The sequence below is a fragment of the Panthera uncia genome, assembly GCF_023721935.1.
Source record: "Panthera uncia isolate 11264 chromosome B3 unlocalized genomic scaffold, Puncia_PCG_1.0 HiC_scaffold_1, whole genome shotgun sequence".
Classification (NCBI taxonomy): domain Eukaryota; kingdom Metazoa; phylum Chordata; class Mammalia; order Carnivora; family Felidae; genus Panthera; species Panthera uncia.
Window position 1 is genome coordinate 119,349,198 of NW_026057582.1, and position 25,316 is coordinate 119,374,513.

Genomic DNA, 25,316 nt, shown 5'->3' on the forward strand with positions numbered 1-25,316 from the left:
TTATCTTTTAATATATAGTTGGGTTTAGTTGCTAATGTTTTATTAAGAACATTTTTATAAATAAGATAGGCTTGTAGTTTTCTGTTTTTATAATGTGTTTGTTGGGTTTTGGTATCAAGCTGATATTGGCTTCATAATATAGGTTAGGAAGTGTTCGTTCTAATCACTAGAAGTTTCTTGAGTGTTACTTTTTTCCTGAACTATTTAGTAAAGTTCGTGGGTAAAACCATCTGAATTTTCTTTGTGGAAAGATTTAAATGATCTTTCAGTGTATTTAATATTAAATAAATATAATGTGTATTTTTCTACTATAAATTTTAGTACTTTGTATTTTTCTAGTAATCTGTTCATTTAAATTTTCAAACTTACTGGGGTGCCTGGGTTGCTCAGTCAGTTAAGCATCTGACTCTGCTTAGGTCATGATTTCATGGTTGGTGAGCTCAAGCCCCACTCCAGGTGAGTGCGAACCCTGCTTTGGGTGACCGGGAATCCCGCTTCTCTCTCTCTCCCCCACCCCTCCCCTTGTGGGATTCTCACCCCTCTCTGCCCCTCGCTCACTTGTGCCCACTTTCTCTCAAAAAAAAAAATTATTTTCCCATTTGTAACTATGTGGATGGAACTAGAGGGTATTATGTTAAATGAAATTAGTCACAGAAAGACAAATATCACATGATTTCACTCATATGAGGACTTTAAGACACAGAACAGATGAACACGAGGGAAGGGAAGCAAAAATAATATAAAAACATGGAGGGGGACAAAACATAAGAGACTCTTAAGGGGCGCCTGGGTGGCTCAGTCAGTTGAGCGTCCGACTTCGCTCGGGTCACGATCTCACCGTCCGTGAGTTCGAGCCCCGCATCAGGCTCTGTGCTGACAGCTCAGAGCCTGGAGCCTGCTTCCGATTCTGTGTCTCCCTCTCTCTCTGGCCCTCCCGCCTTTCATGCTCTGTCTCTCTCTGTCTCAAAAATAAATAAAAATGTTAAAAAAAAAAATTAAAAAAAAAAAAAGAGACTCTTAAATATGGAGAACAAACAGAGGGTTACTTAGAGGGGTTGTGGGAGGGGGGATGGGCTAAATGGGTAAGGGACATTAAGGGATCTACTCTTGAAATCATTGTTGCACTATATGCTAACTAACTCAGATGTAAATTTTAAAAAATGAAATAAAATAAATAAAAGCAAGTTAATATTTAAAAAAATTATTTTCAAATTTATTGTCATATAATTATCCATATAATACTTTTATTGGTAGTGGTATCCTCTTTTTTATTCCAGTTATTCATCATTTGTACTCATTTTTTTCAAGCTCAGTCTTTCTAGGGTGGGTTATTATATTTGAATCTTTTTCTTTTTTTTGGCTATTCCTTTAACTTTTTTCAGATTTCATTTACTGTTTTCTAATTTTTGAAATGGATGCCTAGCTCATTAAATTTATATTTTAATATTTAATATGTGCAAATAGGCTCTTAATTTTCCTGAAAAGAAACTATCTGACAAATTTTGATACATATTGTATATTTAATACCATTTTGTTAAATATATGTCCCAATTTCTCTTGTGACTTTTTTCTCTGACCGATTGGTCATTTAGAATTATAATCCATAATTTCAAAGCAAATGGGTTTTTTAAAAAGAACTTTCTTCTTATTTTTAATTATGATGTAATTAAATTCTATATGAGCTATGGTTTTGAAATTTATTACTTGCTTTATGGCTCAGAATATGATCCATAGTTTTAAATGTTGTGAGTGCCCTTGAAAAGACTATAGTTGGTGAATACAGTTTTTTATATATGTCCATCAGGATAAATATGTTAATAGTGATGTTCAAATTTTCTGTACCTTCCTGGGTTTTTTGACCGTTTGTTCTATCAAATACTGAGAAAGGAATGTTAAAATGCCCTGATTAAGATTGTGGATTTGTTTATGTCTCCTATGTTTCTGTTGATTTTTGCAATATATAATTTGAAATTATGTTATTAGAAATATGTAAATTAAGAATTATTTTTATTTTCCTAATGTATCAAACTTTTTGTCATTTCATATTAACCCTTTTTATATATAGAAAAGCTTTTGGATTTAAAATTACTTTGTCTAATGTTAATACAGCCTTCTTTTTGTTAATCTTTGTCAGATAAGCCCTTTTCATCTTTTCACATTGTTCTCTGGTATCTATATGTTTTTAGGTCTTATTTCTTATATACATATTGTTGAGTTTTGTTTTTTTTTAATTGTGTTGGATAATCTTTTTATTTTCAGTAAATTATTTTACTTTATTTACTTTCAATGTTAATATTGGTATATTTGAGTATGAAGCTTTCATCTTTCATTTTTATTTGTTCTGCCTGGCTTGGTTTCCTTTTGCCCTCCATGTTTGCCTTCTTTTAGATTGAGAGTTTTTATTCTTTCTTCATTTGGTTTGACAGTTATACATTTCTTTATTCTCATTTTAGCTAATGTTAGAGATTACAGCATGCATCTTTGACTTATCAGTATTTAATATGGGTTGATTTTTAATTATTTGCTTGGATGATACAAGGATTTTTATTTTTAAAAATTTCCTTTTATTCCCTCCTAACTTATATACTCTTGTTGTCATGTGTTATAATTATACCTGTTTATGAATCCCCTTAGACATCATCATTTTTCAATACAGTTAACATGCATTCATATTTACCCTGATATATGCCATTTTTGTTGCTCTTCATTCTTTTCTACTTCTTACCCTGTCATTAGGACCATTTTTTCCTTGTCTTTGGAGAACACTATTTATAGTCTTTTGTTTTTAGCAGTTAGTTCTGGTTTGTCGATAACAAATGCTGTCAATTTCCTTTTAAGATTTTATCTTTTTTTGGTTTTCAGCATTTTCACATCATGTGCTTAGGTATAATTTTCTTCTGTTTATCCAGTTTCAGGTTTTTGGATCTGTGGATAAGTGCTTTTTCATGGGATTCACCTAACTTGTCAGCTGTTATTTCTTCAGATACTGCTCCTGCATAATTCTTTCTCTTCTTTTCTTCTGGGGCTCTAGTAACACGCATTCTAGCCCTTCCTCCCTGTCTTCTCTGTCTCTTATCCTCTCTGCTGTGTTTGCCACCTTTTGGTTTCCTTGTGCTTTATTCTGAACAATTTTTCTCACCTTTCTTCTGGTATACCAATTTTTTTTCTTCAGGTTACCAAATCTGTTATCAAACGGTTATTCATTGAGCCTTTCGATTGAATTTTTTTTCAGGTCTAATTTTTTTTTTTCTTGTTTGCTTGTTTTCAAATTTGTTAGGTCACATTTTAAGGTTTCTACCTCTTCCAAAATATCCGTCTCGTCTTTAGTTTCATGATCATGGCAAGCATGGTAACTTAAAAGTTCCTGTGAGCCTATTCCTATTCTTGTTTTTGTTGGTTCTTTTTGCATGATGCCTATCTCCTCTTGTACCTGGTTATCTTTGAGTATGCATATGAAATTATACTTGGAAATTTGCTTTTCATAAATAATTTGAAGCCTAGGATTACATTTTTTTTTTTTTTATCAAGAAAGGACTTTTGTTTGCTTTGTCCAGTATTTGAAGGTTCTAGCAATCCAGAATTGCTTTAATCCAATTTTGGGGGTTGAGATTTTTCTGGGCTACTCAATTGACTTTAAGCTGGGTGGCAGTTTCTACAAAGGCTCACTTTTCCAGTTCACTCTTTCTTTGGGTTTCAGTTCTTCATGGTCCCATAAAAAGGCATAGCTGTTTATCAGGCCCTTTTGTTGGTAAGTTCAATGGGAAGCAGAATAATAACCTATCAAAGATGTCTGTGTCTTAATTCCTTGAACCTGAGAATGGATAGTGTTATATGACAAAGGGAAATTAAGATTGCAAATATAATTAAGGTGGTTAATCAGCTGTCCTTGAGGTAGAGAGATTATTCCTAATTATCCTGAATTATTAGAGGTGAGTTTAGTGTCATCACAGGGGGCCTTCTAAGTGAAAGAGGGAGGCAGGAGAAAGAGTACACAGTGATGGAGTGTGAGAAGAACTTGGTTTCACTACTGCTGACTTGAAATGGAAGGAAGCCATGAGTCAAGGAATATGGGCAGCTTCTGGAAGCTGTAAAAAGCATGGCAATGGATTTTCTCCTGAAACCTCCAGAAGAAACACTGCCCTGCTGAAGCTTTGTTTTTTAGCTCAGTGATACCTGTTGTTTTTAGCTCAGTGATACCTGTTTCCAGCCTTTGACCTCCAGAACTGTAACATGTTACAGTGTATTGTTTTGAGCTACCAAGTTTGTGGTAACTTGTTATGGCAGCAATAGGAAAGTATTTCAGGTTCTTTTTTTTTTTATGTTTATTTATTTGTGAGAGAGACACAGAGTGTGAGTGGGGGAGGGGCAGAGAGAGAGGGAGACACAGAATCTAAAGCAAGCTCCAGGCTCTGAGCTGTCAGCACAGAGCCTGACATGAGGCTCAAACTCACAAACCTTGAGATCATGACCTGGGCCAAAGTCAGACACTTAACCAACTGAGCTACCCAGGTGCCCTATATTTCAGGTTCTAAACTCCAACATTCATTCCTCTAGTTATGCTCAGTTTCTCAACTACCTCTTTAAGAAACTCCTATACAAGAAAAGAGGCCCCAAAGACCAATCTCAAATCCCTGGACTTTTTGTCTTCACTAGATCTTGGTTTGACTATTCTTCACCTTCTTGTAAAATCTCTGGTACAAATCGCTGGTACCTTTGGGCATGTGTTTTTAATATTTCCCTAATGTTTCTTTTTCCCTTCAGCTTGATGTTTGGTCCCAATTGCCTAGTCCTTAATAATGGAGAATTTTCCTTTTGAATCTGATGACTGAGCTAGTCTGGTTGTGCTTCAGAATTCACAATCCTGCTGCCATTTTGGTCTCAGACTCATTCCCAAGTTAGTGCAAGAGTTTCTTCACTGACTTGTTTTTTAAGTCCTCCATCCTGATTTTACTCTAACACTAGAATTATGACTTTTTTCCTACGTGGGTACCATTGGGACCTGACCTCAGAGGCCACTTCATTGTAGATGTCTCTCGTTCTTTCTGTGCCGCCTAGTGAGAAGAGAGCACCTTATCTCCAGCTAGGATATCTGTCCAGTGATCCCCAAAACTTGACAGGTTTATACCCACAGCCCTGTCTTTGCTCACTCCTTCATACCCACCTATAGTGATGGAAGAGGGAGAAGTTCATGGCTGTGAAGCAGACAGGTTGACTTGTAACCTGGCAGTGCAAATTAACTCAGCAGCATTGCTGTAGACATGTTTCATACAGTGGCACCTTGTTGGATTAAGTACAGATTCTTTACAGAGGGCTATTTTAAAATATAGCTCTCATTTAGGTTTTGAAGTTGGTTTCTATAAAACAACTCGTGTTGCTTTCTGTCTGCATAGCCTGTCCTTATATACTCAACACATTTGATAAAAGAAAAAGCAGGGCTCTGCTGGCAATCACAGCCCATGAAGGCAGCACAACGGAAGGAAAAGCTTTTGATTTTGACAATTTAGGCTCAAACCCAGCACTCTGGGCCTTTGAATTTTGCTACCATTTAAACTAAAGCTTGGAGACTTTTTGACTATGAAACAGCAAGGAGGCAAAGGAACAAAGGATGAAAAGGCAGGGAAACTAAGGGCGGGGTTGCTCCTGCGTTTTCAAGTCTGAGTCAACAGGGCAAGGCTGGCTTTCTATTTTCAAACAAAGAGAGGTCCACCTGATCCTTGTTCTTAGGACAGGAAAATTTGCAATTAGAAAAAGAAGGCACCCACCTAGATACCCCTTGATCAGTTTTTCTATGAGCTGTCAAAGGCTTTGAGCTTCCAAAGCCTCCTGTAAGGCCGGCTAAAGCCCTTATGCCCCTCCCATGGTCCTGGCCAGCTTGTTTCCCTGGAGATAACTGTGGCATCAGGAAGGAGTGTGGCCCTCACATAAACCATCAGGACTGGACTACATGCCATCCAGTGCCTTGCTGCGGCTGCAGCACCAACATATTTAAGCATTTGTATATTTAGGACACATTAGATAATACAGTCACAGCTATTGCAACTGTAAATTAAATAGTTATTTAAATGTGTTTTCTGATCATTTGTATTTGGGCATAAACTCCCAGTGAGACAAAAGTTTACTTTGATTTAAGGCTCCTTACATGTTTGATGTCTTCTGCAACCAGTACCAGAATGCCTACAATTTCATTCAGGTTTTGACTGATTGATTGATTGATTGAGTACTGACTATGTGTCAGGGGACACCTGGGTGAACAAGGCAGACTATTTCCTATTTCAGGTTAACTATGAGAAAATACTGATTTGGTAATACAGTCTTTGCAGTGAATAAGTAAATTTTCATTTATTTGTTCATTTGCTCATGCAGTATTGGTCTATTTGCCCTTTGAATTCCCACAGCACTAAAAGTCATATGGTAAATACAAATTGGATTAAAAATGCAAAACAGAGGCACCTGGGTGGCTCAGTCGGTTGAGTATCCGACTCTCAATTTCAGCTCAGGTCATGATCTCATGGTTCATGGGATTGAGCCCTACCTCGGGCTCTGCATTGACAGCGTAGGGCTTGCTTGGGATTCTCTCTCTTCCTCTCTCTCTCTGCCCCTCCCCCACTCTCGCTTTCTCACAAAATAAATAAATAAACTTAAAAAATGCGAAACAAAAGAGTTGGAGTGATTATTCCATTAATTTATGTTAAAATGCTTTGCCTAAATTCAGATATTGTTCACCCTTTGTTAATAAATAAGCAGATAGAGACTGAAGAAATTCTTTTATATTGCTACTAAGTGAAATGCACTTGCACCAAAGAGGGACTATGCTTCTGAAACACAGAGAAACCCCACAGCCCCGTTGACAATCCTATTTGCCTCAGCATCAGGTGAGTAGCACCTGGTAGGCAGAAGTTCTAGGCCCCAAGAGCCTAGCATGGAGCTCTAAGTCTATTTGGAAGCTTGTGGTACATGAGATCCTTGCAGAATAAATACCTGTCACCCCTGGACCATGTGTGCACCAGGCTCTGTCTTGGCCTCAAGGGAATAGAGCTCCTGTCCTCAGGGAACCTGAGGTTTAGTAAAGCATGGATGAAGCCAGCTTCATCCAGGCACATGTACCTGGAGCCCATTCAAGCTCAAAGCAGTGGCACCTGCCTATCCTACCTAGGGTAGTGGGCTGTCACATCTTGAAATGCAGGAGGCAGTTAGCTAGGTAGAGTAGTGTGGGAGGGCAAGGGAAGCCATGCAGAAAGGTCTGGGCCTCTCCAGAACATCCCAAGTGACAGGAATAGGAGTTGGGAGGGGCAGCAGCTGACCTGGAGCAGAGTCTGGTCACTGCATTAGGATGCGGATTTCGTCCTGTAAGGCAGCAGCTGGTGTAGGGTGATCAGCCTTTGAAGGCTGATGTGGGGTGGTGATATTGAAGCTGGAGGAAGAGGGGAAACCCCAAGTCCCTTGTGACTGGAGGCATCCTGACACGTGACACAAAGGGCATTTTCTGGACAGGGTCCCAGATGCAGAGGACAGAAGGAGCCATGTGTGTTTTCTCTATCTTGTTGGTCATTTCTGGGCTCTGTGCATTCTCGTACCAGACTTCGCTGTGACCTTGTCCTCCAGAGACCAAGACACAGCCTTACTCTGAAATCTCTATGTGGAGAGCTCGTGGGGCCTTTGGAAACATATGCTTATCTCGTTTTCAAAACAGTATAAACTGGTTCATTTCACTTCTCTTAAGATAAAAAATAATGGTGTCTACTTTAATGGATTATAGATGTCCTTTTAGACATTATGGCTTTTGTTTTAGGATAGAGGAAGTGTCCTTTGGCTTTTACTAAATAGTTATTAGTAATTCACTTAACACAAATGTGAAATACAAGAATGGTAGCAGAATCTTCCCTGTGAATCAGGTATTCACTCAGTGAACAGTCTGGGCACTGCTAAGTTAGACATCGTGCCTCTTCCATGTGGTTGGATCGGGGACACAGTACTTGCGTAGATACCTGTTCTACCTGGAGGGGGTACCTCTGAGGGGGAGGTAGGTGCTGGGGGTCTGAAGGAGGGACCATCTGCTGGAGTGGCTTGGCTCATAAGGCTCTTGGCAGTATCTAACAAAAATGCAAGTTCAAGGACAGAGCTCTCCTGTGTTACTGCCCTGCCTCTTCCTTTTCATCTGATAAGATCAAATCACTTTGTCCAGAGAAGCTGCAGAGATATTTGGAGTATAGCAACAGAAAGTATGAGTGTAGTACTTGTTTGGACACGTCTGCTCTGCAGTGGGTGTTGTCATCAACTACACTTGGCCCAAGATACTTGGCGTGCTGTGGTGGTGCTATAGAGGGCCAGCAACTTCAGCTTGAGGGCTGACCAGTGTGAGAGCATCTCATAGGTAACAATGCATCTGCAGCACCTCCCAGTACTGAGCCTGTCACAAGCATAAGGTTGAATTAGAATCACCTGTGCATTCTGTGGAATTGTGCATTCATATGGCTCCAGAGACTTCAGAGATCCAAGTCCAAATGCTCTCTATTCACTTGGTAAAAATCTCACATTGTTTAAGCTGAAGAACTAGGACTAAATCCCAGATCTGATTTTTGGGTAAACTCTGCTAACTCTACATCCACAGGCGTTGCTGAAGATGAGAAGGGGGTGGATATTGACAGTCAGACCAGGATATATTTAATTGAAGCATGTTTTTAAAAACATTAAAACTTAGAGACATATTTAAATATTTTTGAAATTTTCTGTAGAATTTAAAAAAAAAAATTTTAATGTTTATTTTTGAGAGTGAGAAAGCACGTGCATGAGTGGGGGGAGGGACAGAGGGGAGGGGGAGGCAGAGGATCCCAAGCTAGCTCTGCACTGTCAGCACAGAGCCCAGTGCGGAGCTCAAACTCACAAACCATGAGATCATGACCCGAGCAGAAGTCAAGCGCTTAACCACCTGATCCACCCAGGTGCCTCTGAAATTTTCTGTAGAATTAATTGTATACATTTTGGCTTATTAAACATAATGTAATCTTTTCCTGTTAAAGCAAGATAGTCTCAGCAAGATGTCAGCGGCTGAGCTGGATGTCTGAGAGGCTGAGGAACTGCTGTCAGTTACTCAAAGACCTCTTGACCTTGGGCATGACCTGGGGCATGGTCTTTAACCATCCTAAATTAAAGGTAGCATGAAAAGCAACCTCATAGTGTTGTCATGAATGGTGGTGAATAGCACTTAGCACAAGGCCTGGCATTTAACAAGCTATCAAAAAATTATAATTGGTGGCAATGATTCAGGTGATATAGTACAGTGGTGCTCTCAATAATTACTTATGCATGTTTTCTATATTTGTATTGAAATCCCTCGGTTTCTGGGCTATGTTCTACTTGATGATGAAGTCATTTCTTCACCGTCAGTTCTCAGTTTATATATACTTTTTTAAAAACTTTTTTTGTCATGGTAAAAATATATATTACACACAATTTACCATTTAACTGTTTTTAAGTGTACAGTTCTGTGGCATTAATTTTATTTACTAACCATTATTACCATCCACTTTCAGATTTTTTTCATCTTCCCCAACTGTGTATCTGCTTTAAAAAAAAAATGGAGTTAGCATGTTCAGGATGGAAGGGTGGATTGGGGCCCTCTAAGTCTGTCCATGCTTCAGGGGATGGGGTTGACAGAAATTTGGCTGATGGTGACTATGGTGTGACCTTGAAGCCAGTTTGGAATGAAGCAAACAGATAGATGAGTGGATGGAGAGAAAAATAAATATATTTCTTAAATGGGGTATTATTACATTGCCAATTTATGTAGAAACAATCAATGTAAGTAGAATTTTCCCATCTGAAAGGTGTGCTCTGGATGTGAAACCCTTTTTAAATGAGAAACCAAAAGATGGTCTCTGTATTAGTTTGCTAGGGCTGCCATAACAAAATACCACAGACTAAGTTGCTTATACCACAGAAATTCACTTTCTCACAGTTCTGGAAGCTGGAAGTCTAGGATCAATGAGTCCACAGGGCTGGTTTCTTCTGAACACCCCCTCCATGGCTTGTGGATGGCCATCTCTTCCCTATATCTTTATATAATTGTCCTTTGCTGTATGTGTCCAAATTTCCTCTTGTAAGGATACCAGTCAGATTGTATTAGGGCTCCCCCTAATGACCTCATTTTAACTTAATTATCTCTTTAAAGATCCTGTGTCAAACATGGTCACATTCAGAGGTTCTGGGGGGTTAAGACCTCAACATATGAATTCTGGGGTGTGGGGGAGGGGGGTGTGGTGGTTACACAATTCAATTATAACAGTCTCTGAAGATCCCTCTGGTTCTAAAAATCCTCAGAATTCTCCCCAATTCCAGACTAAGTGGATGAAGCCAGGCAACTTGTGCCTTGGACATGCACATTCCTCAAGGCACATGGTTATTGATAGAACATTATGAATGCAGCGCTGAAGTCCAGAGACAAAATGTCCTACCATTTCTGAGCCATTCACATTACATTTTCATAGAGAGAAAGAATAACAAACAGAGACAGTGTATTTTAAGTGCACCCTCCTTGTCTGCCAAGAATAATCCTGTGTGCTGTGGAACTGAGTCCCTTCATGGCTATCCTGGATGCTGTATCTGCAGATGTCTGCCCTGGAAAAGGCAACCAGCTGGCTTCAAGATACTTTGCATGGCTTTAAATGAACACAAGGCAGCTTGAAACATAGCCTCACTCTGGAAATAGAGCCAGAGGCCATTTCAGTCCAAGAAGAGCAGAGCTGATGGCTAATTAAACTTCAAGAAGAGCCTTTTTAAATGGCATTTTAATTTCATCTATTGAATTAAGCTACTGTTATCTAGTGAATTCTCTGTTTAATGTACACGATGCACTGGAAAACAGTAAGAACTGATGTTTGAGTAATTACTGTTATGGCTGTATTCTGTGTCGGAAACTATGTTGTTGTGGTAGAGTAATAATCACATGGGGTGGTGTTAACAGTATTTGTGATTGCTGTGATTTTTAACCACTTGCACTTTTTGTGTGATGATTTACTTGTGTGAGCAAAGAGTTAATTTTTTTTTTACCATGTTGTGACACTTCGTAGAGAAAAGAGAATGACAAGCCTGAGCAATGAGCTGATTTTTAAAAAATCCATTAACTATCGTCACTTATCCAAAAGACTTATTCCCTGCATTTCCCTCCTTTCTCCCCATTTCCTTCCCACATTCCTCTCCTCATTTGTTTGTATGGTTTATGGCACTGCTGCATCTATCAGTGGCAAAACTACCAATGAGAGACTTTATGATGAGCTATCGTTTTTTCATCAAGTGGAATAATAAAGAAATTGTGGGTTTACACATAGGTTATTTAATTTTTTTAATGTTTATTTTTGAGAGAGACAGAGACAGAGCACAAGTGGGGGAGGGGCAGAGAAAGAGGGAGACACGGAATCCAAAGCAGGCTCCAGGCTCAGAACTGTCAGCACAGAGCTGAACGTGGGTCTCGAACTCATGAACTGTGACATCATGACCTGAGCCGAAGTCTGACACCCAACCAACTGAGCCACCCAGGCGCCCCACATATTGGTTATTTAGATGTTTTTCATTAAGTATTTGTGCAAAATTTTTAGTGCACATTGAGGAACTCTCCTTTTATTATAAGTTCCTATTTTCCAGATGGAATTTGCTTCTCTAAATCTATATTGGAAGTTGAAAGGTGCTGGTCTGTTTCAAAAAACTCATTCATCCCTTTCAATCATTAGTGGCTTCCTTTGCTGTTTTCTCATGTTCTCTTATTTTCATTAGAGCAGTAATCCTTTCAGCTCACTTACCAGTACTGTTCTACTAATTGCTGTTAGTTCTACAATGATTGGTTATCATTCAGTATAAAAATGAGAAAACATGAGCTAAGTGCTGTGTGTGTATTGGCATTCTGAAGAGGTTACTGGGCAGACTCCTTCCATGAAATTTCCCTGCCCTACATAGATGTTATACAGAAGAGCAAGTGCCTTTTAGAATGGAATGGTCAAAGCCATTTCTCTAATATATGCATGCTGTTATTTTAGGTCTCCGAATTCAATCCTTTGACGTTCACCAGTGTAATCGAGTGTGAGAAGCCAAACAACGACCTGACTAGGTTTCGTGGTTGCATGTGAGTATTGTATATATGCCTGAGCTTTTTCTTCTGTTTGACAAACATATACACATACATACACACACACACACACACACACACACACACACACACACACACGTGTGTATGTGTGTGTGTGTGTGTGTGTGTGTGTGTGTGTGTATGTGTATCTGTATATGCATACAGTTCTAGAATATGCATTTAAGATTCTTTACCACCTTTGTAGTCTTTTGGGAATGTTGCCCATACTTGAGCCTCTTTGGTTGCTTACGGGACTTGTTTACAAGATCTTGTCAGCAGTAGAAACTTAGCCACATTGCCTGTGATGAGTAGTTTCTGCTTTTCCTTCCTCTAGTTGGCCCTGGAAAGGTGAGGGGAACAAGGGAAGTATGGTTGACTACACATGGCCCCATTAAATGGAAGCACAGGGGCCACACAAGAGGAGCCTGGGTAGAAGCTCATTCATTCATTCACTTAGGTACTCAGTCATTGATCCAAGTATTTTTTGAGCATCTGCTGCGTGATAGACCCTGTTGAAGACTCTGAGAGGAATGCTGTGAACTGCCTTCATGTTTATTTCATTCTAGTTAGGGGAAAAGACCATAAACAAAAAAATACGTATAGTATATACTGTGTCAAATAGTTCTATCCCTTGCTCCAAAAGGGAAAGGCAAAAAGGTGGATAAATGTGTTGGGTGCTTGCTGAAGTTGAGCTATGGGTACATGGGAAGTATATGCTAGTCTCTCTACTTTCGTGTTCATTTGGAAACTTTAATAATAATAATTTTGTGTGTGTGTGTGTGTGTGTGTGTGTGTGTGTGTGTGTAGTTGGTTGGCTTGGGGAAAAATAAAATGGGAGAGAAAAGGGAGTGTCAGCATGGAGTTGCTGAGTTGGGTGCCAGAGCAGGTGGGGGCAGCCTCACAGAGAATAAATGAGATGTGTGGGCAAGATCCTGAGGACTTCATGTTTGACCTTTTGGACCTTAGTCTGCACTCTTAGGCTTAGACCTCTTGTGTGACGAACTTGGGGCCTTTTCTCTGCCAGTTTTCCTGCTTGAGATGTGAGGTGACCAGTCGGCCCACTGCTTGGTGGTCCAGGCACAGAGTGGCCCCCCACAAACATGTGGGGGTGAGGCAGGGTGCTCTCTTTTATGGAAGTGAGCTTCCTTTCCATGACCTTTCAGTGTATATTTGAATCTTTGTGTTCACTGGCACATCCAGCATTGTTGCCTCTGCCCACTACTCAGGAGACTTTCTGTCATGTTGCAAGGTGATCAATGAATGAAAAGTGTTAAGTAGTAAAGGCTGAATGAAATGTGTGTGCTGCCAAGAGATGGCCTAGTCACCCACTGAGATTGCTGATCCATGCCTGAAGATCAGAACTTGGAAAATGTTAGATCGTCCCTTAAAGGAACCAACTAAAAGAGGATAAAAGTTAAGAAAAATGTTAAAATGCAGTATGTAAAAGTTAGGGGGAGAATACTCAACTACTCACATATAACTGGTCTGCCATGGATTTTTCCAGCCTCTGTGGCCAGAGGCCCTTTAACCCGTTGTCCCCAGGACTTCATATATGGCACTATTCTTAGCACTACTGTGAATTTCCACGACCACATCAGCTGAATGGAGCAGATGCTGGGTTTCCAAAGACCCTAAAATAACCATTTTGAAGGGTGTTAGGACATCCTCTAGGGAGACTATTCTATGTATCTTCTTGTTCATGGGTAATTTTGGGGAGCCAACTCTACCAAGGAAGAAGAGTAGGCATCCTTCACCAAAGACCATCTTGTAGTCTGTCTTCTCTTCTGTGGGATTCCTCCAACACCCCTGAAAGATGCAGTGCTCCTGTGCTCTCATGACTGTTCACACTTGTTGCCTGCGCTTGAGTTGGATTAACACTGAAATGGATTCAACCCTAGGTCCGCAGCTCTTAGTCTTGCCCTCCAGGAACTACCTTTGTCGTAGGGCTTAAAAAACAAACAAACAAACGAAAAAACCACTTTTATTTTGAGAGACAGCATGAGTGGGGAAGGGACAGAGAGAAAGAGATAGAATCCCAAGCAGGCTCTGCACTGTCAACGCAGAGCCCACCATGGGCCTAGATCCCATGAACTACAAGATCACTACCTGAGCTGAAACCAAGAGTCAGACACTTAACCGGCTGAACCACCCAGGCACTCACTCCTGTCATAGGGCTATTAAACAAGTCCAGCTTAGTGTTGATGCCGGCAGGCTCTGGAGCCCACACTTTCTAGCTAGATAACCTTGGGCAATCTACTTAACTTTATTTGTCATATAATGGGGAAGATCACAGGAATCCCCTCAAGTCCTTGGTGCAAAGTTTTAGTCAATCTAATACACACAAATCTTTCAGAAGTGTGCTTAATAAATACTTGCAACTATTGTGGTTGTTGCTGCTGTTGTTAATATTACCGTTATAGATGACACTTTAGAGCAGGGAGATAAAAGAGTCAGAAGAGAGATTTAGGCAAAAACACAAATGTGTCCAGGGGAGGGAGATTTGTCTTCAGTGTGTTTATTAGGAGAAGCCATAGAAGAAAGGAAAATGGGGTTTTGAGATTTCCTGAGTTTGAGGGGCCGGCAAGTGCATAAGGTGCAGTGACATTTTTTGATAGAAAAAAAAAGTGGGCCAGGACTTCAGGGGAGTAGGAGCTAAAGGTCAGGTTTGAAGACCTTCTACCTACAAGTCATGTATGAACTCAGAGAAGAGGCCCAGGAACATGGACAGAAGGCTAGGGAAAAAAGGAAAGGAATAAATACAGAATAACCCCATAGGTAGGAGCAGGTGTCCTTGGGTGTGATAGGGATGTAGTTCCAAGGATGGTACAATGGTGGAGGCATAGCAGGGACACTCAGGAGAAAATCTGCATGCTAGACTCCACAGGCAGCCTAAGAAATGGGAGGGCTACACCATTGGAGTATAGGCCCAGAGGGGCAGAGTCCAGATTGCAGGAGGTAGAAGAGGAATTATATTTTTCCACCACTCTTTCTAGAAATGTGGCTTAAAAAGCAAGAACAGGGCTAGAGCTGAAAGCTTCAAAGAAAAGGGATGGACTCTTAGTAGGAAAAGAGAAGATAACAAAAAGCCAGGCTGGTGGAGATCTACATGGGGGCATGGTAACTTTCAAGTGGGGAGTTGGTGATCAATGAGGGGTAACATCACGCAGTTCCTAACTCACCTCCAGCACTGCATGGCCTCCACACCCTGCCCTTAGCTGACTCGGCACCCCCAAACACTTCTTTCTTTAGAAGATGGCCACTTAGGTGGACATCATTCTGCCCCACGGCCAGCCAGGCTTACTCGGCTTCTCTGGCTGATGCCTACAGCAAATATTCCTAATACAAGGGCCCTTGCTGGCACATCTCCTGAGAAAGTAACGCAAGAAGGGCAGCTCCCTGCTGCATGAATCTTTCCCTGCTCTGCTGTCTAGTTTTGCCATGCTTTCTCCTTACTTTTTCCAACAAATTGTCCTGCACTGAGGCTCGCCTCTGAGTCTGGACACAAATCCCAGTAGTCTAGGTGCTGCACATTCAGGCCTCTGCATACTAGACTGCTGTTTAATTATGATTTGCTATTTCCACCAAGGCAAGCATTTTGGATTGGCTACAGAAAGGTCAGGGTGTGGCTAGCCTCTCTCTCAGCAGACCAACACCCTCTGGACGTAGGGCACAGATGACCCTGAGTTAAAAGTTTTTTTCCTCTGGTGACTGTGGTGCAAATAGCATGAGCAGCCCTGCCACAGTCAGGCTGAAGTGCTTCAGGAAGAGTGAGGGGAGAGGAGGACAGGTAAGGTGAGCATCAGGGAAGAGGCCTGTTCACACCACTGTGTCCTGTTTGGGGCAGAGAAAAGGGAGACCTCAGTTCCCATATTGGTCCTTATGCTCAGGGGTGGGACTAGCTTGGGTGGTAGATCTGCGGTTTAGGCCCATGGAGCCGATCAGCAGCCAGTTCCTTAGTCTGCTGGTTTGCTAGCTTTCATTATCTGCTGAGGGTGACCTTCCTTCAGTCTTGACTCAGCTGCTGCCCTGTAGCCTCACTCCGGCCGTGAGATCAGGCCAAGCCTAGCCACCATTTATACCAGCAGGTTTCACTCATATTTGGACCATCCAATCTGAACTAAAACTGTAGCTATTTGCACTTGGAGACCTAAGCTTGGATTTACAGCAAGAAGAACCAAGTTTGAATTCCAGCTTTGCCTACTGACTGAGCAAGTTATTCCACATTTCAGAACGTGGCTTCCTCCTAATGCTGGAGATAACAATGGCTGACATGACAATGGAGAGAAAGAATCTGGGTGAAGCATGAGGTGAATTAGAACACTTCATAAGAGAGGTGTTAGCCTTGGTGTCTGATTCTGCTGGTATGAAATGCCTCCAATAGGAATGTGTTTATGATGTGGAAAGTGTTGGGGTTTGGAGCCGACTGCCAAGAAAGAATTTTTGAGATGTCTTCAGTGCAAAAAGGTGGTTTTATTAAAGCATGAGGATAGGACCCTTGGGCAGAAAGAGCTTTGCTGGAGTTGTGAAGAGCAATTGATTATATATTTGGGAGTTGGGGGAGATAAAGACAGGGGAAGTTTCCAAAAAGATTTTCATATGCTAAAGAAGACTGAGGATCCTGGAGGCCTAGCTGTTGTTTAGCTAAGGTTGTTTTTCCCTCTAGCACAGTATTAACATTAAGACATTTGGGAGTTCCTGGAGAAATGTCATCCTCTACCTGCCTCAAATATTTGTCATTGGGCTACAGGTTATAAGGAAATTTAATATTATCTATATTTTCTTTTTGCGTTTGTTTCCCACATCATGTAGATACAGAAAGTGCATTAATGGTTGCCATGATTTGGGAGTGGAAGGGGCATGGAGAGTGACTGCCAATAGATCTGGGGTTTCTTTTTAGGATGATGGAAATGTTTTAAAATTAGCTGATAGTGATAGCTGTACAACTCTGAATATACAAAAAACAAAACACTCAACCACATACACTTTAAATGAGTGAATTTTATGGTATGTGAAATGTGTCTCAAGCTGTTAAAAAAAAAGTGTTAGGAGCTTCATTATTCCAGTGTACTTTAATGCTCACTGTTTAAGACCTTCCTGTAAGCACTAACCAAATCCTGATTGTTCTCTACCCCTTGGGCTGCCCTCTTCCTGCCCCGAGGCATTGCAGCTCAGAGAGGCCCATGGGAATGGGAACCAGCTCAGAGGCCCTATGCCCCAGCAGCTCTGGGCACCCTGCTCAGATGTGCTCAGCCAACTTCATGGCATATGGTGGGTGACTTCTGAGGCCACTAGTCAATCAAATATTTTCACTTACCCTTAGGAATAAAGCAGAGAGGTTGGTTGGTTTAGTCTGGCCTAAAATTCCATTTCAGGTTGTAAAAAGCCAGGTTCTATTTCTTATCCCAGAGTCCTCCACAGAGTGAGCTCTGAGCTCCCTCCCTATATGGTGCAGAGCCTTATTTGACCATATAGGGCTGGGAACTTGCCATTGCGAGCCTGAGCGTGCTTGTTGGGGTAGAATCCCCACCTTGTAGATGACACACTCCACTACCACTGTCACCCTATAGGAGACATCAGTGATGTGGTTTTGGAGTGGTGGGGATCCAGAGCTGAAGGCCAAGAAAGAATTCTTAAGACATCTTTGGTATAAAAAGGTGATTTTATTAAAGCATGGAGACAGGACCCATGGGCAGAAAGAGCTGCACTGGGGTTGTGAAGAATGACTGGTTATATGCTATGGAGTTAGAGGAAGTAAAGGCAAAAGAGAAGCCTCCAAAAAGACTTCCATATATTAAAGAGGACCCCAAAGATACCAGAGGCCCAGCTGTTGTCAAGCTAAGGTTGTTTTTCCCTCTAGTAAAGTATTAGCATTAAGACAGTAGGGAGTTCCTGGAAATATGTTATACTCTGCCTGCCTCAAGTATTTGTCAATGGGCTGCACATTATAAGGAAATTTTTTTGTGTAATTTTTTTTAATGTTTATTTATTTTTGAGAGAGAGAGAGAGAGAGAGAGAGCAAGTGAGGGAGGGGCAGAAAGAGAGGGAGACACAGGCTCCAGGCTCTGAGCTGACAGCACAGAGCCCAACACAGGACTCAAACTCACAATCCTTGAGATCATGACCTGGGCTGAAGTCGGAGGCTTAACAGACTGAGCCACCCAGGAGCCTCATGGAAATTTAATTCTATGTACCATTTCTTTTTTGCCTTTGTTCCCCAACATCATTATGGAGGGGAGGGTGATGCTGGGGCTCCAGGAAACTGAATCTATAGGCTTCTAGAGATTAGGTTATTGATAAATTTGCCTTTTTCTTTTCTTCACTTTTCTTTTTTTTTTTCAGTTTTTTAAATGTTTAGTTTTTGGGGGGGTGGGGGCAGAGAGAGAGGGAGACACAGAATCCGAAGCAGACGCCAGGCTCTGAGTATAGAGCCTGATGTGGGGCTCAAACCCATGAACCACCACAAGATCATGACCCGAGCCAAAGTCAGAGCTTGACTGACTGAGATTCCCAAGATTGCCTTTTTCTTGTAATTTACTAAGACATTTGTAAACTGATGGGAGATTCCTGTCCTGCATGATTGTGATCTCCTTCAGTTAACCATTGTTTTTTCCCTTTCCTTTGTTCTTGGGCAGCTAGAAGTGCCTGAGGAATGTCACACCTATCCCATGGGAGTGGGGGCGGGGATAGTTGCTAGCTTGTGTATGCCCTCAGCTTGCCTTTGGGTCCTTCATCATCAGGACCATTACTAACAGGAGAGCCCTCATGGTTCCTCGCCCCTCCTGCCCAGTGTCTGGATGGAGCTTTGTGTGGGTTTATGTCCAAGATGTTCTCATTACCAATAATCAGGCATTAAGATGAACTATAACTGCACCAACTGAACTCATTAAAACTGGAAAGTTTTCATTTTACCTTGATAACTTTTAATTGACATATTTACATATCAAGAAAATCTAACATTGGCATAAAACACACAATTGAGTTATTCCTACACGTAGATAATTCACATAAGTGGAGATCCTTTGAAGCAGGAGTGAGTAAGGCTACAAGAGTTAGTAGCAGCTGAAGTGTCACCCCTGTGAGTCCAGTGGTTCCAGGGAAGGAGTGGCCACCTGGGACTCAAGTCAAGAAGTTACCTGGGGAGTCACACAGCCCTGGTCTAGGGACATACCCGGCCCAATGCTCTCTCCCCAAAAGGTGCCAGGGAATAACCTCTCCATCCTCCCTTGCCTGTGTTCACTCCCCTGCCCTTTTGACATCACCATTGGATGGATGCAACCTGAGGCCAGGGACAAGGCAGCCTTTGCATTTGCCAGGCACTGAGGTAGGCATCTGGGTTGCAGAACAGAATAAAATTTGAGGAGCTCACATTTAGAAGTGGACACAAAGAAGGAGGCATCAAAGAATACCACACAGTTTCCTGTCTATAGGTCCTGGGGAGCTTAACCCAGATAATCTTCCTGAAGGCTATAAAATGTGAGCCCAGGATAACAGGCCAGACTTGTCCAGGCTAATGGGTTCCCTTGGGATGAGAGGCAGTGTGGGTAGAAGGATGTGCAATGTGAGGTGGCTGGAGCCTTAAGCCTGCATGGGAAGGACCCCTAAAGGTGTTGCAGAGCCAGCTGGCCATGTGTATCAAGCATGAGGAAGTAAGGAGCTCACACGGGATATGCCCAGGAGAATGCAGTGTTCAGATGCACACACTGAAAGGTTGCTTTGGTGACTGTGTGAGAAATGGATAAGAGGGACCAAGGCTGGTGGCATGCTGGCCAGCAAGGGGTGTGTTGCAGGCTCTAAGCACAGAAATGTGGAAGCCTAAATTAGGGTAGTGAGGTACAGAGGGAGCAAGAAGGAGGTGGATTCAAGAAATATCCAGTGAGGAGAGAAAAATTAAGGTTTGGTGTTTGAGTGGGTGTAAAAATGAGGGAGGAGGGGGCAAGAAGGACACCCAAGGATGCTGGTCATGGTGACCAGGGTGAAGGTGGACCACTATCTGGGATGGAGCAGACAGGAGGGCCCAAGTGCTGGAGGTGATGTGACCTAGGGAGGAAGGGAGAGAGCTGCAGGCTGCTGTCCAAGGTTCCTGAACTCTCATGCTACTGCCTGTGACCCTGGACAGGTACACCAGCAGCAAGTATACTTTGCACCTCTGTGTTTGAACCAATGGATTGCTATTTGTTGCTGGTCCTGTTAGCACCTTCACATGCTGGGAGGAACGAGGACTGACGTGCAAGACCCATTACTAACAGCCAGTGCTGGCAGGGAGACATTACAATTCCTGAGAAAGAGCAGCCAGGCAGGTTGTTAATTAGCTAAACTCTGCCATTTCCCAAGGAGCCTGCATGTGGTGCTTCCCAGTGCACAGGACATTCTCACCAAACAGCTATCTCATCATCACATTGTACTTTGGGGCAGTTTTGATTTAGAAGAGATTGGTTTGATGAGTCAGGATGCCGGGAGACTTGAACCAGAAAAGCTTTCCTCAGAGGCTCAGATGAAATGTTAAAGGATGTGTCAGTGTGCTCAGGGTCACCATAGACCAGGCAGCTTAAACAATAGAAGTAAATTTGTTTGTTTGTTTTTAGAGCAAGCAAGCATGCGCAAGCAAGGGGAGGGGCAGAGGGAGAGGGAGAGAAAATTTTAAGCAGGTACCATGTCCAGCATTAAGCCGAACATGGCGCTCAACCTTAGGACCCTGAGATCATGACCTGAGCCACCCAGGCACCCCAACAACAGAAATTTATTATCTCACATTTCTGAAGGCTGGAAACCTGAGAGCAGAGTATCAGTAGGATTGGTTTCTCCTGAAGCCTTTCTCATTGGCTTGCAGAAGGCTGTCTTCTCCCTGTCTTCATGTGGTTTTAACCTCTATGCTTGTCTATCTCTGTGTCCAAATTTCTCTTTATAAGGACACCAGTCATGGGGTTAGAGCCCATCCGTATGATCTTTTTTGAACTTAATTACCTTTTTAAAGACTCTGTGTCCAAATGTGGTCACATTCTATGGTACTGGGGGTTAGGGCTTCAACAAATGAATTACAGGGTAGGGAGCTTACATCAACCCATACCAAAGAAGTGGGTATTGAGGACGACATTATGGGGTGTGTCTTCCTGGAATCAGGCCTCATAGCTGCTTGGCCTTGGGCCTGTTTTGCCTTTGGAGAGTATTTTTCCTCTCAAAAGACCGAGACAGGGATATAGTCTTCCTTCCCCTTGTTCTTCAGCTATCCTTCTGGAGTTTGGCCTGCCTTCCTCCCGCTTCTAATGCAACGCCCGTTCACTCAAGAAAGGCCATTCATGTCTGTGCACTGCCTGTCCTTGTGGCTGTAATCTTCACAGGCCTGTGCACCTGCTGGTAACGAGTTCTGTTCTGGCTTGGTCTGATAAGAAAGCACAGTATTGCTGGGGCACCTGGGTGGCTCAGTCGGTTGAGTGGCTGACTCTTGATATCAGCTCAGGTCATGACCTCATGGTTTGTGAGATTGAGCCCCTCATTGGGGTTTGAGATTCTTGAGATTCTGCTTGATATGCTCTTTCCCACCCTGTCTCTCTCCCTCCCCTGCTCACATTCCCTTTCTCTCTCTGTCCTCCTCTACTTGCATGTGAACCTGTGCTCTCTTCCAAAATAAGTAAACATTAAAAAAATTAAGCAAAAAAAGAAAGTGCAGTGCTGCTAAAAAGTGTGTCATATCAAAGAAGGCTTAATATAAAATGTTTTTTCTTGTTTTTATTGAGTGTGTCTCTTATTTTGTGTAAGCATGATGGAAACTTTGATTGAAACTGTTTTTTACTACTCTCCCTCAGAAACCGTGTCCATCTCCAGCTGTTACCAAAAGAACTGTGGCCATAGGTATCTTTCATTCCAGAGGTGGGAATGGTGTTTTATATGTACCATCTTATGTATACTGAGGTCTTGATGCATTATCCAACAGTGAGGTTTTCAGTCTTGAATCTTTTTTAAAGCAAAACCTCATTCTGTCCTGGAACTGCCAAATGGGGGCATAGACACACTGTTGTTTGAATACCCCACTGTGTTCCTTTGCATACCTTCTGCAGAAACACTGATGCTGTATCAATTAAGTAACAGGCTTGTGGAAAATGCATCCCCCTAGCATGCATTTTGGCCTTGTCTTTATGATTTAGCCTGTCTTTTTCACCAGAAAATATATTCATTTCCTTGTTGAGAAGAACATGGGTTGTGTCTCAGATTGAATGGCAGCCCTGGCCTATCATTCCAGTGACCAAGGTCTAGATGTGGTAGGAAGTATGGTTTCCCCAGAAACCTTGTATTCTTCCTCTGACCTCGTACCTCCTCGTACCAACTCTATTCTCATGTCAGTGGCACTGTGCTAAGAATTGGTGTGAGGGAAAACACCTTCAGGTGTACTTGGTGAGCTTCAAGAACCACAGAGGAGTTTGGGCTATCCATGTGTGGGAGGGGGAGGCTGTCTACTGATGATGCGAGAAGGTAGCTTTTCTGAAGTCCCCTTTGGAGGCACTGCCTGGTGTAGGCTGGACCCCTACTCTAGTTTCAGAAGCCTCCAAGGCCTCCCCTTGTTCTTCAGACTCCAGGACCATATCTGTCCCACTGTGATCCTAGCATGGGGTGCTCTGGCTGCATGGATGACGAGAGGCCATCCGTAGTGGATCAAGAGGATAAGTTTGAAAACCAGTGGCTTATACTTAGACTGTCTCTCTGAATCAAAACAACAGGGAAACCCATAAAATGGAATGTACCACATTTAAAATTTAATATATTAATGTTTTTAATAACTGTATTACTTTTTATAAGAAAAAAAGGATATAGAAAATGTTGCTGAAACCAATACCATTCCCTTTTCTAAATTTGTCACATTTCTATACACCAATAATGAAGCAACAGAAAGAGAAATTAAGGAATCCATCCCATTTACAATTACACCAAAAACAATAAGATACTTAGGGATAAACCTAACGAAAGAGGTGAAAGACCTATACACTAAAAATTATAAAACACTTGTGAAAGAAATTGAAGGAGTGCATGGGTGGTTCAGTTGGTTAAGTGTCTGACTCTTGATTTTAGATCAGGATAATTTCATGGTTCTTGGGATCAAGCCCTGCTTTGGGCTCTGTGCTGACAATGTGGAGTCTTCTTGGTATTCTCTCTCCTGCTTTCTGCCCCTCCCCTGCTTGTGCTCTCACATGTTCTCTCCCTCTCCCTCCCCCCACCCTCTCTCTCAAAATAAATAAGTAAATAAATAAATAAACATTAAAAAAACAAATTGGGGCACCTGGGTGGCTCAGTCACTTAAGCGTCTGACTCCTGGTTTTGGCTCAGGTCATGATCTCACGGTTTATGAGTTTGAGGCCTGCATCAGGCTCTGCACTGTCAGTGCTTGGGATTCTCTCTCTCCTTCTCTGTGCCCCTCCCCTGCTCATGCTCACTCTCTCTCTCTCTCAAAATAAATAAAACTTAAAAAAAAAGTGACAATGACACAAAGAAATGGAAAGATATTCCATACTCATGGACTGGAAGAAGAAATATTGTTAAAATGTCTATACTACCCAAAGCAATCTACACGTTTAATGCAATCCCTATCAAAATACCAACAACATTTTTTGCAGAGCTAGAACAATCAATCCTAACATTTTTATGGAACCACAAAAGATTCCAAATAGCCAAAGAAATCTTGAAAAAGAAAAGTAAAGCTGGAGGCATCACCATTCTGGACTTCCAAGTTATATGACAAAGCTATAGTGATCAAGACAGTATGGCTCTGGCACAAAAGCAGACACATAGATCAATGGAACAGAATACAAAACCCAGAAATGAATCTGTAACTGTATGGTCAATTAATCTTTGACAAAGCAGGAAATAATATCCAATGGAATACAGTGAAGACAGTGGAATGGAATCCAATGAAGACAGTGTCTTCAACTAATGGTGTTGGGAAAACTAAACAGCAAAATGCAGAAGAATGAAACTGGACCACTTTCTTACACCATACACAAAAAGTAAATTCAAAATAGATGCAAGACCTAAATGTGAGACAGGAAGACATTAAAATCCTAGTGGAGAATACAGGCACTAACCTTCTTGACATCAACTGTAGAAACTTCTTACTAGATATGTCTTCTGAGGCAAGGGGAAGAAAGCAAAAATAAACTATTGGGACCTCATAAAGATAAAAATCTTCTGCACAGCAAAGGAAACAGTCAACAAAACTAAAAGGCAGCCTATGGAATGGGAGAAGATATTTGAAAATGACATATCTGATAAAGGGTTAGTGTCCAAAGTACATAAGAACTTATAAAACTCAACACCCAAAAAACAAATAATCCAATTAAAAAATGGGTAGAAGACATTAAGAAACCATTTTCTAAAGAAGACGTACAGGTGGCCAACAGACACATGAAAAGATGCTCAACATCACTGATTATCAGAGAAATACGAATTAAAACTACAATGGGATATCACCTCAACACCTGTCAGAATGGCTACAATCAGCAGCATAAGAAACAAGTGTTGGTGAGGATGTGGGGAAAAGGGAACATTCCTGCACTAGTGGCGGGAATGCAAACTGGTGCAGCCAATGTGGAAAACAGTATGGAGGTTCCTCAAAAAGTTAAAAACAGAAATATCCTACAATTCAGCAATTGTACTACTAAGTATTTACCCAAAGAATACAAAAATACTAATCCAAAGGGATGTATGCACCCCAGTGTTTATAGCAGCATTATCTTACAATAGCCACACTACGGGAACAGCCCACATGTCTGTCAATTGATTAATGGATAAAGAATAGTTAGAGTATATATATAATGAAATATTACTCATCTGTAAAAAAATAATGAAATATTGCCATTTGCAGTGACATGGATGGAGCTAGAGAGTATTATCATAAATAAAATATGTCAGAGAAAGACAAGTAACTTATGATTTGACTCGTGTAGAATTTAAGAAACAAAACAAATGAACATGGGGGGAAAACAGAAAGAGAGGCAAACTAAGAAACAGACTCATAACTGTAGGAACAAACTGATGGTCACCAGAGGGCAGGAGCCTCGGGAGATGGGCCAAACAGGTGATGGGGATTAAGGGGTGCACTTGTGATGAGCATTGGTATTGTAGGGAATTTTTGAATCACTATATTGTACACCTGAAACTAAGATTATACTCTTTGTTAACTGTAATTTAAATAAAAACTCAAAGAAAAAGAAGGATT

The 25,316-nt window shown here is 41.6% G+C and overlaps 1 protein-coding gene across 2 annotated transcripts in view; it reads left to right on the forward strand.

Annotated features, from left to right (window-relative positions):
- The window catches only part of ATP10A (ATPase phospholipid transporting 10A (putative)), a 191,310-nt gene that overhangs the window by 125,702 nt on the left and 40,292 nt on the right, over window positions 1-25,316 (forward strand). For both annotated transcript variants that reach the window (XM_049613943.1, XM_049613944.1), the window contains exon 3: window positions 12,027-12,112. In XM_049613943.1, coding sequence (XP_049469900.1) covers window positions 12,027-12,112 — 86 coding nt within the window. The remainder of the gene's footprint in view (window positions 1-12,026; window positions 12,113-25,316) is intronic.